The sequence below is a fragment of the Microtus pennsylvanicus genome, chromosome 7, assembly GCF_037038515.1.
Source record: "Microtus pennsylvanicus isolate mMicPen1 chromosome 7, mMicPen1.hap1, whole genome shotgun sequence".
NCBI classification, from domain to species: domain Eukaryota; kingdom Metazoa; phylum Chordata; class Mammalia; order Rodentia; family Cricetidae; genus Microtus; species Microtus pennsylvanicus.
Genome location: NC_134585.1, coordinates 87,328,097 through 87,341,395, shown reverse-complemented (window position 1 = coordinate 87,341,395; position 13,299 = coordinate 87,328,097). Strand labels below are relative to the sequence as shown.

General features: G+C 44.4%; 1 protein-coding gene across 1 annotated transcript in view; it reads left to right on the top strand.

The window, feature by feature from the left end:
* The window catches only part of Papss1 (3'-phosphoadenosine 5'-phosphosulfate synthase 1), a 68,047-nt gene extending 58,154 nt beyond the window's left edge, over positions 1-9,893 (top strand). Inside the window, exons 11-12 of the mRNA XM_075981316.1 lie at positions 879-1,108; positions 9,225-9,893. Coding sequence (XP_075837431.1) covers positions 879-1,108; positions 9,225-9,363 — 369 coding nt within the window. The 3' untranslated portion in view covers positions 9,364-9,893. The remainder of the gene's footprint in view (positions 1-878; positions 1,109-9,224) is intronic.
* Positions 9,894-13,299: the final 3,406 nt, after the last annotated feature.

Here is a 13,299-nt window from a genome sequence, read left to right as displayed (position 1 = left end):
TATCTATATGAATAATTAGTTGGGAAATTGAAAATGTTTGGCTTGTCATTAAACAGTCAATCTAGTTTCTGAAGAATTGTTAGTGTTTCCTAAGAGCTGTTATGTGAAAGTGTCACAAACAAGACGGGTTTGAGAATGCATAGCCAGCAGCCTTATCCTGAGCATATGAAGATGTAATGAGGATTTCCATTTAGTTCTTTTTTCTTCTTGGAGAGGGGAGGGGCATAATGCGTTGTTGGGGTGGCAACTTTTCTCCGCCAGGAAAGTTATTCCCCAGTGTTAAATGCTTCTGTGTTAGACACAGATTCTGTGTAAGTGAGCAGAGGCATGCTGGCTGGAGCAGTTGAAACACCTGCTCCATGGATTCCCCTGCATTTCCTTAATTAGGTTACGCTTTAGACCATATCTGAATGGTCAGCATGGTATCTGTTGGGACGTGACCCTGCCCTATTGATCCCTTCAGAAGGACCCCATAGCCTTACTTATGTTCAGGGTCAGCCCCCATCTGACTTCTAGCCTTGCAGATTGGAGTTTGAGCTCTGTGAATGACTGCTTATGTGTATGTGAAAATCTTACACATGGATATGTGCACATCCACATACCTCATAAGCAGATAATCCATAAATATGTACACCTGTATATTGGTTCCCTTTTATGATCTTGGCTTGTGGGCCTGATTTTGATTCTAGCTTCCCAGGAAGCTGCATTAAGTTGTTGGGACTTCCTCCTGTTATGTGGCAATGAAGGGAGCCGTAGAAGGAGGCGCAGCTCTGTGGGAAAGGGTTAAACTCAAGTGCACATGCACTTTTTATCCATTTGCTCTTTCTCCCCAACCAGTCGTCAGAGGCTGCTTATCTAATACGTAGACATCTTTCTAGGTCCAGTGGCATTGCAGAGCGCGGATGGTGGCAGGAGCCAATTTTTATATTGTTGGGCGAGACCCTGCTGGCATGCCTCATCCGGAGACAGGGAAGGACCTCTATGAGCCAACCCACGGAGCCAAAGTGCTGACGATGGCCCCCGGCCTCATCACCCTGGAAATAGTTCCCTTCCGAGTTGCAGCTTACAACAAGAAGAAGAAGCGGATGGACTACTATGACTCCGAGCAGTAAGTGTCTCACCGCCCCCACCGAGCCGCACTGTGTTGTCTGAGCTGTGTGTCCGGGTTCAGCAAATCATCCGGTCTGTATCAGTTCTGATGCAAGGCTTTGTTGGATCCATCTCAGGAAAAGTCAAGAAACCTAACTGTCATTATTCTAGAGTCAGAAATGAAAGTAAAAGTTGGATCTGAGCTGGATCTGGTCATGTAGTCTGAATGGAAGCACTTGGGAGACAGAGGCAGATAGAGCTCTATGATTTGAGGCCACCCAGTCTACATAGTGAGTTCCAGGCCAAGCAAACAAACAGCAACAACAGTCTCCCCGACAAGTACACACTGGCTCCAGAGTTAGTGGTTTGGGGAGTGCTGTTGTGTGATCCTTAGGGGTTAATATTTGTATGTCTGTATGACTGCTGCCAACTTTCAGAAGAAATGATCGGAGTGCCCGGGCTGGTGGCCAGGGGCTGGTAGTCCCAGCTTGTTAGAAAACCGAGGCAGCAGGGTCACAAGTTCAAGAATAGCCTGGGCAAGGCAGGGAGACAGAGTCTCAGAATAAAAAGTAGAGTGGGCTAGAGCTGTAGTTCCGTGATAGTTTCTTAGCACACACAAGGCTTTGGCTCACTTTCTGATATTGCCAATACGTACATACATATGCACATACATACGTAGATACATACTTGCATACTTATGTATATACATAGTAATATTAAGTATATTTCTTTTTAACAAACAGGACTATGATATCTGTGTTAGTTTATAGAGGCAATGTAAAACTTAGTTACAGGGTCAAGTCCTGTCTTTGCTGTATGACCTGAATTTGAAATCTTTGCTGTCCATATTTCCCATCTCTGGAATGATGGCAGAGGATGAGGAATTCCCCTCCCAGGTCTTTCTATAGTTTCCCCATGATCTGCAACACCAACTTACTTTCTTAAGATAGGGTATTATTCTGCAGCCCCAGCTGGCCTGGTACTCACTGTGTAGATCAGGTAGCCTTGAACTCAGGGATCCATTTGCCTCTGCCTCCTGAGTGCTGGGATTAAAGACACGTGCCACTGGCTGATGGTTTTTTTTTTTTTTTTTGTATATAATGTAAACATAGGAGTTGTTTTGTTGACCAACTCTTGGTCTATTTATCTGCTTTTTAGGACAAGTTACAATTCATAGTCAGCAGTGAAAACAGACAATTCATGTAGAATATAATCATTTTTAATTTATGTTTATCAGTTTCAGTTCTACTGACAGCACTGACTGAAAACTGATGGTGGCTTAGACACATCCAGTCTGAGCAATAGTGCCCCTTTTCCATGGCTTTTAACATTGGCTCCGTGTTGAGGAATAATGCTGAGCCTGACCCAGTACCCTCATTTATTGTGACCCATTTTGTCACAGAGGGGACAGGAATGGAAAAAGAAATCTTCTGAAAAATGAAAACCACACTTTGTTTGTAAAAGACATATTAGTACACACCTACAATCCTAGCACATGGAAGGTAGAGTCAGGAGGATCGGGCTCGTCCTTGCTGCATCAAGAACTGGAGACCAGCCTGGGCTACATGAAACCCTGTCTCAAAAAATTAAAACAAGTAATAAACAGATAAAGTAAATAAGTAGAAAGGCCATGAAATGGCTCAACAGGTAAAGGTGCTTGCCACTAAGTCTGCAGATCCTAGTTCAGTCCCTGGAATCCACATAATGGAAAAAGAGATTAGATTCCTTCAAGTTGTCTTCTGATCTCCACATGTGTGCGGACACACAAAGAAGTAAAATGTGATTAAAAAATAATTTCAAAGGATATGAAACTTTGAATTCCATTGAGTTAAGTAAATCATCTGGATTAAAAGCTGTCCTTGCCACTGGAGACCGGAAGATGTCTTGGCTTCACCCGTGTTGTCATAGTGGGTTTAGAGACATTGCACCTCGAGTGACTGATGAGCTCTAGCTGAAACCTGTGGGCAAAAAGGTTTTCCTACAGGCACAAGGAAGAATAGACGGACTCCTGATGGCTGCCAGTGGCCATGTGTGAAGTCAGGATGGGAGCTGTTCCTGCCTGTTTGCTGAAGGCTTCAACTGTGATGACCCAGGATACTCTGAGCTCCTCACCATTGTTACACAGTTATGTTCCTAACCACGTGGACTTATTCTTTAACCTTTAAGATGTCTGCGTCTGTGTGTGCACATATACATTTGTACATACACATACATGTACATGTAAGTTGCCCCATCCCAAAGTACGACTCCAAGGAGATGGGGTAGAGTCTGTTAAAAGAATGTTATCAATTATGATAAACTGTATCACCTCAAAAGGTGATGGAATCTAAGTAGAAATGACAAAGAAAACTGAAAGCCATTTGGGTACAGTCCTGCCCTTTTGTGGTTAAATTTATGTAGCCCACCATCAAAGAGCCAGCCTTAGTCTGTAGGGAGACCTGCCTGTCACCCCTGTTTCAAGCTCCTGAAGAGGAAAGGCCTTCCTACAAACCGTGTCAGAGATAGGTGCTGGGGTGCGGTCCTTTTTGCTTCTTACCCTGAGCGCAATTTATTTAGTTTGTATACAGTATTCTCGACCTTCATTTTCTGAGTGAGTTACATAGAGGCAAGGGTGACCAAGAAGAGAGAAGCAGAGCCATTCTGCCCATTTCTTTGCTTTTACTGTAGAAGAGTTTCCATGTTGTGGCATTAAGAAAACTGAGATAGTTTCATGGGTGAAGGGCTTGCTGTGCAAACTCGAGAACCGGACTTTGATCCCCAACACCCATGTGGAAAGCCTGGTGTGGTGGGACCACACAGATGGCTCAGCATTTTAAGGACAGGTACTGTCTGTTGCAAAGGACTTAACTGTGGTTCTCAGCGTCTACATCAGGTGGCTCGTAACCATCTGTAACTCCAGCTTCAGGGGATGTCTGAGACCTCGGGCTTCTGTAGGTACCCGCATTCCAAGCACATATGCACACACAGATATATAATCACATACATAATTAAAAATAAAACATAAGAAAAGTCTGGTATGTTGGCATGTACTTGCCACCTCAGCCTCAGAGGCAGACGCAGTCAGGTCCCTTACATTCCCTGACCAGCTCAACCTTCTCTTCAGTCAGTCCCAGGCCAGCAAGAGTCCTTCTCTCAATAAGCAAGGTGGATGAGTCCTGAGGAACGACATCTGAGTTGTTTGATCTCTGGCCTCTGTAGCCATGTTCACATCCACGTGTGTCTACACCTACAGCTGCCTGCACACGAGTGTCCCTGACATGCATGCACACGCACACGCACGCACACACGCACGCACGCACACGCACATGCACGTGAAGAAAACCAAGCAAAATAAAGTGCAGTTTTCCTTTCCAGCTCCTGGGCCGATGTGTTTCGTCCCTGTGGTCCCTCTGCGTGGCCAGCTGCTTTCATCATACTTAGAACCCTAGATCCATCTGTATGCAGTTGATTAATGTGCTTCTAAGACCCTTGATAACTTTGATGTTTAGCAAAATCTGTGTAGTGCTGCTTTAAGTCTCTCTTTTAATCATTTAAAAGCTAAATAATTACATCATTTCTCATAAGATTTTCCAGAGATGAATTTTATGTTAGTCACATGAGTGGCTCATTTCCTTGGAATTTTTTTTGGGGGGGGGGTTTACCAAATCTTAATAAGTTGTAACTTGGGAAGCTTTAAAAATGCCTTAGTTTAAAAATTTTTCGGTATTTGTGTTCAAATATAATTAAGTTGATGGGAATATGTTGGAAAGTGATTAAAATTTTGTGGAAAGGCGGTCGTCTTTGATGTGCGAGAAAACAGTTATTAATTATGCACATATGAGCCTGCTCATGTTTGATTAATGGACATTACTCAATGCCAGCTTTTATGTAATTAATGATTTTGTAGCTTTTGGTTTGATTGAATGCTAGAGTAAGACAAGGCTTAGGGAGGGAAATTCCCTGAAGACTTCAGGCAAGATAATTATTGATAGGAATTATGATAGAGTCATCTGTTTACATTTAGGAAGTCAAGGGAGCCGTGTGAGCTTTAGAAGTGACTCAGCTGTAGGAGCTCCGTCCCATTGCAGATAGTAACAATGATTAGGATATCTTTTTTTCTCCTTTAAAGGGTAAATATTTGTATTCTGGGTAGACAAATGCAAAATTATTTAGATTATAGGACCAACATGCTCGCTAAAAGGGAGGTGCGTGAGTGAAAAGTGCCCATGGGGCTGAGTAAACGAAGTGATGGAGGGTAGTGTGCCCGCTCTGGCATCATCGCATCGTAACTGGTTTCTTCCTGTTTTAGTGGCAGACTGTACTTGAACTTGTGTACTGCTAGAGAGAGCACTCAGACATTAAAGGTGCCTCTCTCACCATCTAGGGGATACCCATTACCATCTAGAAGAATCCCCTTACCATCTAGAAGATGCCATGGCCCCTTACCATCTAGAAGATACCCCCTCACCCTCTGGAAGATGCCGCTTACCTACCTAGTACGATAGTTTTTGAGCTATGACTATTAAACCTGTATGGCAATGCTCCTCTATTACTATCAGTTTTCTGTTATTAAAATAATATCCTTTTGGACAAAACAGCACATATATCCACAGATCATAAAACCATGTTGCCTGTCCTCCTGCCAGGCCAGGCTCTTGTGTGAAGTCTCTAGAGTGCCCTCCCACGGTGATCCTTGCTAGCAGAATTCATTTTCTTGCTGATGTAGGATTGGGGTCTCGTTGGCTGATGATTGCACCCTGCTCCTAGAGGCCCCATTAAACCCTTCCCTGCAACATCTCCATTCAGCAATATGACCTTCTTCTGTTACATGTGATAGAATCATCTGGGATCATGTCCACGGGAAATGCCTGGTTTGCATTAACTGAGGTGGAGACCCGTGCACCTGTGGGTAGCACCCTTCCCTAGGTGGGATCTCGTACTGTGCAAGTCGAGAAAGTAAGCCGAGAGGCAGGAAGATTTAGCTCTGTTTCCTGACTGTCCTAGTCAGGATTTCTGTTGTTGCTGTGAAACACCGTGACCAAAAGCAAGCTGGGGAGGAGCGGGTTTCTCTGGCTTACACTTCCGCAGCACTGTTCATCACTGAAGGGAGGCAGGCACTGGTGCAGAGGCTGTGGAGGGGAGTTGCTTACTGGCTTGCTCCCATGGCTTGCTTAGTCTCAAGAACCACCAGCCCAGGGATGGCACTGCCCACCATGGCTGGACCTTCCACATCGACTACCAATTTCAAAAGAATGCCTTACAGGCTTGCCTACAGCGTGATCCTATGAAGGCATTTTCTTAACTGAGGTCCCCACCTCTCAGATGACTTTGGCTGTGTCTGGTTGACTTGAGACTATTTCAGCACACTGTGTGTAGACACAGTGTGAGCACCTGCTTCAAGCTCTTGCTGCCTGACTTCTCTTCCCGGATGGACTGTATCTTGACTTATGAGCCACAACCAGCCCTCCCCACTTAAGTCACATTGGTCAGGGTCTTTCATGACAGTAACAGGGAAAGAAACCGAGGCACAGTTACCTAGAACCTTGTCCGAGACAGGGTCTCTTTGCTGTTCTGGTCAGCACTGCAGAGCCAGGCTGGCTCTCAGGAGCTTCCACGGAGTCTTTTGTCTGCTTCCCATCTTGCTGCGGGGCTCTGGAATTACAGATGCGGTGTACTGCGTCTGGCGGTATCTAGGAGTGGGATCTATGTGGGATCTGGGAGGTCACAATGAGGTCTCACTTGTACAGCAAGCCCTTCCCCGCTGAGCCACCTCCCCAGCCCCCGATTAAACTTTTCATCTATTTCATTTAGTCTTTGGTTTGAAATAATAAGAAAATAATAAAATTGTCATATATGATGCTATCCAGTGCATTTTAGTCTCTGAAAGAAAGCCACAAGTAACTGTTTATCTGGTTTTGAAAAGATCATTTTAAATCATACTCTTAAGAATTCTTAGTGTTTTGATGTGTTATAAATGACCGGCTTTCAAGTTGGATGAAACATTAATTAGAATAAAAAATAATTAGACCCACTTATAAGTCACCACCATTAGTTTTGTTTCTGTCAAGAGAGAACTTCCCTTTTGCTCGTCTGAATCGCTATCTAGTTTGCATCCTGGGAACCCTGGGGGTTTGACTGTGGAGCCTTCAGAAGACAGACGTGAAGGCCATCTGCTGACCTCAGCTCTGGTCCAAGTGACTAGCTTGTCCTGGTAGCTCTGAAGGCTGCATGTGTCGACTGAGGGACAGCAGATGGCTGTGCAGATTTACAGTCGTCAGCAAGTGGCCAGAAGTCATCGTGCCTTGGAGGGCTTCAAGCTGCTGCCCACGTGTGGCTAGTGCATCCTTGGCCTCATGTAGGCTGCTGGCTCTCGGGTTCGCTCCACCCTCCCTGACGTCCCAGCTCTTCTGCTGGCATTCTGTCTGCTGTAGATTAAAAAGAATCTGTAATCCAGTGGCTTTGAAAAGAAGAAGAAGAAAAAGACAAGCATACTTGGGGTTTCTTTTTTCCAGGCTGCCATGGAGGATTAACTTACTGATGTTCTGAAATGACCTGAATTTAAACTGCTGTGTAGTGAAAGTGAAGGGCCTTTTCTGTCTCTGGCAGATTCCTGATTACTCAGAGGTAAAGTTTTAGAGCTAATTTTAGATCATTCTAGAAATTGCTCAGATTCTATTTTATGTAACTATTTCTATAAAACCATCCTATTGTGCAACTGTAATTTAATTATAGACTGTGACTTGAACCTGGCTTCTGATAAAATGTAAAATTCGTATGTAACAGAGATAGACATGCAGGAATGGGCCTAGGGCAGTGTATTTCCCCTAGACAGGGTGGAGAAGCACCAGCACGTGGAAACAGAAATTCACATCTCAGGAGAAGAAGGGATGCCTGGGGCATGCAGGGCAGATGGCGGGAAATGGCTTCAGGAAGAGGTGCCCAGGGCCCTTGGCTTAGAAATGGAATTTCAGAAGGAATGCAAACAAGTTGGGATTTCAGACAGTTTAGCGTTCTGGAGGAGGAAAGGACTTAATTGGTCTGGCTTTTTCCCTTTAATCACAGACTTCAGGCAGATCTTCCAGGAGCACCTTGCTCACTTACTTACCACCACCAGAACCAGAAATTCATGTGTGTGACCTGAGCTCTCATTCCTGGAAATAAAACTTCAGTTTTATACTGGCAAAAGCTCCAGGGCCATGCCTTTCCTCAGGGAGGTTTCTTTAGGGAACGTGAGTACTGCTTCCAGGGAATGGAGACAGCCCTTGCCGGCTGATTCTCAGCTGCACTCGCCTTCCATCGCATCATGGTGAGCTCGCTTAGATTGTATTGGAAGGTACTCTCTGGCCTGAAGACGACCCAGCTGACTGCTGACAGATTCAGCCACACAGGTGCTTGTGGCCCTCAGGGCAGCGTGGCAGAAATCCAAGAGCTGGGGCATGGCTATCAGTTAAGGATCCCTTTATAAGCTTCCCTGGAGCACATTAAAGTTGACATTCCTGTATCAAGGACGACCCGTGCCACTGTCTCTCTGTCTCTGTGTGTATGTGTGCGTGTGTTTTTAAGTTTCCAGCCTAGAGACTTGCAAACTGTAGCATGTACCATCCCATAGTGCAGGCTCTACACAACAGCATTTCCCAAGGCCTGGGACAGATGTGAGTGAGACAGGGACGTAGGGTGAGGCCAAGAATGGGGTTGGGGACTGCCCAGGGACCTCGCAGTGTCAGATAGCTGAACCTGAACCTCAGTAGTCACTGAGAAAAGAGGAGGACAGCTGAGGAGGCTGGAGGGTCGTGGCAGCTCATTTCTGTGCCATTACATCATTGCAACAGTGTGCTATGCTGGGCAGGATGTCCCTGTTGGGAGGGACGAGTTATCGAGGACACTGAGTCTTGCTGTGCGATTTTTTTTTATAATTTTCGTAAGGCACTGATTGATCTCCGTAGTAATTTCAGTTGATTTTTTTTTTTTTTTTGGTCCTAGCTCTAACACTGAAGAATGTTCAATTGTGTGGTGGTTTTCTCGGTGACAGATTAGACAGTAGATTGATACTTTTTCTCACTAGTAACCTAACATGAACTGAAGGAACAAATGCCCCTTATAATTTTCTTAGTAACTTTGTTAAACAGTACAGTGACCGGCTCTTCTCTCTCTTTCAGCCACGAAGACTTTGATTTTATTTCAGGAACACGGATGCGCAAGCTGGCGCGCGAAGGCCAGAAGCCTCCAGAGGGTTTCATGGCTCCCAAGGCCTGGACTGTTTTGGTGGAGTACTACAAGTCCCTAGAGAAAGCGTAGCGGCTGAGCCGGCCACTCCACCTGGGATGCAAGACTGAGTGACAGAGACGGTGTTTCTCTGTGGTCGTGTCCGTCTGGTCACACTTCCTGGAAACAGACCATTTTCTCCGTGTGCATCAGTTTTGGCCTGCCTTTGGGTTCTCTTTTGAACTATGTAACATCTCTGCTCGTAATGTGTCTTTCCCACTTATTGTTAACATTCTTATAATAAGACTGAAAAATCTTGCCTTTTTATATTGTATTTATGCCTCTGTCCTAGGATTTTCCAAGCTGATTTATTGGTTATAACCAATAATACACACATCATCTAACTTTTAATTCTCTAAGAAAGGGGGGAATTGCTAAATAGTAAACTTGGCTTGTTTGGAGAATTTTACAAGATATCTGTAGAATTAGGGTTTTTTATTTTATGTTAAAAATGTAAACTGCTCTCTCCTTTGCAGCCCAGTATGCTGAGGTATTCTTGTAATCTGAGTTAAGTGTTGAATGAATGCCTTGATTCAATAAAATTAATTTTGGGGGGCTTCTTATTTATGTTTTGTGTACATTATACCCTTTCCTTGTAAAGATCCCTGGCAAAGGGGGACTGTGGAAAGCGTTTTTAATTTCTGGGGTCTGATACATAGCTCCTAATACCATGGTGTTTCCTGAAGTTGTGCATAACAGGAACGTGTACTCCGAATTATGTGGGAAAATTATAAAGACTTCTTAGTTGATCTGAAATCTCAGTTTTGCCACGTATATCCTTAATATTCTTAAACACCAGGATCAGGATGGCAACAGAGCGTCACTGCTTTGTAAACTGTAGCCACGGTGTAGGTCATAAATGTTTGAAGTCAGGAAGGCTGGCTCCTGCTCTAGCTGTTCCATCCACCTGAGCAGGCACGTGCTTTCTGCTGTTCCATCCACGTGGGCAGGCACGTGCTTTCTGCTGTTCCATCCATGTGGGCAGGCACGTGCTTTCTGCTGTTCCATCCACGTGGGCAGGCACGTGCTTTCTGCTGTTCCATCCACGTGGGCAGGCACGTGCTTTGCCTACTGTGATCATTCACATGTGTCTATGAGGCAGACTAGAAAGAGGAAATCCTGGGAACATGAGAACAGCTTTTCACAATCCGATTGAAGTGTCTTACCAGAGGAAAAGCAAGAATTCCAGCACAGTGGACAACTACTGAAGACTGCACCCCTTCTCAGGTGCAAACCCACAGTTTTCTAGGAATTTCACCAGAAAACCATTTATAGGGAAAGGACATGTTCCAAACCCTGTGCACAAACCTAGTGGCTTCTGGTTTTATCTTATAAAATTATAACTTTGTCAAAGGCATCTCCAGAGCCACTCTGTAATCTCACTTATCAAAAGAGAAAAAACAATGAGGGGGTGTTCAGTAGCCTTTAAAGATTTGAGAGCCCCCAAAATGGCCTATTTGGCGTATGCTAAGATAATGAACAGTGTGTGTCGCTTGAGGAGCCCACCCCACATTTGGATATGTCCTCCTGAACTCCCTTAGAGAAGCTCACATCCATGCGTCCATCTCTGTGTCTATGCCAGTGAGAGATTTCAGAAGAAAACAGTATAAAAACAGCGTACACATCTAGCCCTGGTGCCACATGCCTGTAGCTCCAGACTTTTAGGAGGCTGAGGCAGGTTTGCAAGAGTAGCAAGTGAACCTAAACCAAAGTCAGGCCTTGCCTAGGAAATGATCACACATGGGCTCTGAAGTATTTGGGTTCAGAAGAGCCAGTGTTACCTGCTAAGTCAGTGGGGGCAAAACTGATCTCAGAGCCCCACTCAAGTGAGTTGGGAAAGATTTCTATCAGAAAGGACAACAGAACTGCCAAACTTCAATGTAATGTTTACTGTCAAAACGTTTTAAAAATTAAGATTCAGGAAAAAGGTATTTTAAAAATGTCGTTCATAAAATAGCATTGGCCTTAGTTGGTGGAAGCAGGAATACTTTGAGTTCAAGGTCAACCTGGCTTACACAGCAAGTTCCAGTTTGGGGTTGTTCAGAGACCCTGTCTCCAGAAAGAAACCAAACCCAACAAAAGAAGCCTTAGCAGTTTTAACCTAAGGCGGGAAGACTGGCTTCCCCAAGCACTGATCCTCCTTAGGGATAACAAGGTTACAACCTGGGATATGCTGTCTTAGGGTTTCTATTGCTGTGAAGAGATACCATGACCACAGCGACTCTTATAAAGGGAAACATTTAGCTGGGGCTGGCTTACAGTTTCAGAGGGTTAGTCCATTATTGTTATGTCAGAATGCATGGTGGCATGCCTTCAGACATGGGGCTGGAGAAGGAGCTGAGAGTTCTACATCTTGATCTACAGGTATCAGAAGGTGACTGCCACACTAGGACCTAGCTTGAGCATGTAAGACCTTAAAGCCCGCCCCCACAGTGACACAGTTCCTTTAACAAGGCCACACCTTTTAATAGCACCACTCCCTATGGGTCAGGCATTCAAACACATGAGTCTAAAGGGGCCATATCTATTCAAACCACCACGAAATGTAAAAGGGGAAGATGATGTAAATTTTTATTGAAATAAAGTGCCTTTGGGGATGGATGCCATCTAGGGCAAACTGGTCAAGCATCTTCGTAGAACTAGTTTTGTGCCAAGCTGTGGTTTGGCAGAGATATCAGCCAAATATGTGTGAAGACCACCTACTCAATCAGCACTTCATAGCTCATTAATTTCATTTTCTTAGGGCTTCATAAGTCAGTCCATTTTAATTCTAATCATTTCATAGCACTCTTTCCATTTGTAATCACAGCTTTTACAGAATTCAGATGTGGCAGAAATGAGACTAGGAGGGGTAAATTAGAGTTTAAAAAGTCACCTTGCATTTTATCAGGTAGCTGGCCTGGGCTCCTGCCCACTAAAACACATGTGGTGAAAACATGGCTTCAGACCCCATCCCCCTGGGATTAACCACCTACTTGGGTTTTATAAAAACATTGAAGAAATAAAAGCAGCCAGTAACTTCTATCAGTTCATAGACTGGCATGTGCTTCTAAAGCTGATAGATGTGGAAATTTTATTTTTCCCCTTCCTAGTTTATAAAAAGAGACCAAACCAATCTTTAAAACATCCAACCCTTCTGAGGAATGCCGGCTGCCAAGTGGTTTCAGAAATCTAAGTGTCTTTTAATCTATTCATCAGCTGGAGAAGGGAATGGAAAAATGATTTTTTTTAAAGGAAAGTGTGATGGTCTTGGCAGAAAAGAGAGTGTCTTAAATCTGTCAGTTCTCTCTTCCACTGTGATAATCAAGACCACATATTTGGGTTTCATTTCCATCCAAGAAGGGAGCAATTATACCTATCTCTTGGAAGGCAGCCTTAGATGCTTAATCAGGAAAAATTCGGAAGTTGTATTTCCACAGATGGCCTATCTTTAGGAGCACATATGCGTTCAAGAATGGGCTGGCTCACAGAGTAAGGAGGTGTTTGCCCACTGGGCCTCTTACATGTAGCTATACTTCTTAGAGAGCCTCCAGGCCTCTTTGCTTGGATTGCTGCTAGATGCCATTTCTGATTCTACACAGTCTTGTTCCAAATATGATTAGAGATGTCTTGCAAAGACCACCCTGCCCACAAAACTCAGTATTTTCCTGGGACGAAGTGAAAGCTGGCTTCCTTACAACTACATATTTGTGAACTGTAATTCTCATCTTCACTTCCTGCCTCCCCAGGTTGCCAGGGAAAATGGCATCAGGATTTAGGACCCAGCACTTATGAGTAATTGGAGGTCAGAATGTGTGGCCTTATCAATAAGTCATAGCTGGAGTACTGAGTGCTAGAGCCAGAGTGAAATCTGGGCATAGACCTCTCTGAGGGGCACTTGATCCTCTTCTTGCCTGTCAAGGACAGGGGACTCAGACACTTGTGTCTCAGGGATATCTGTTTCCCTCAGGTATAAGAAGCTCTAGGAAG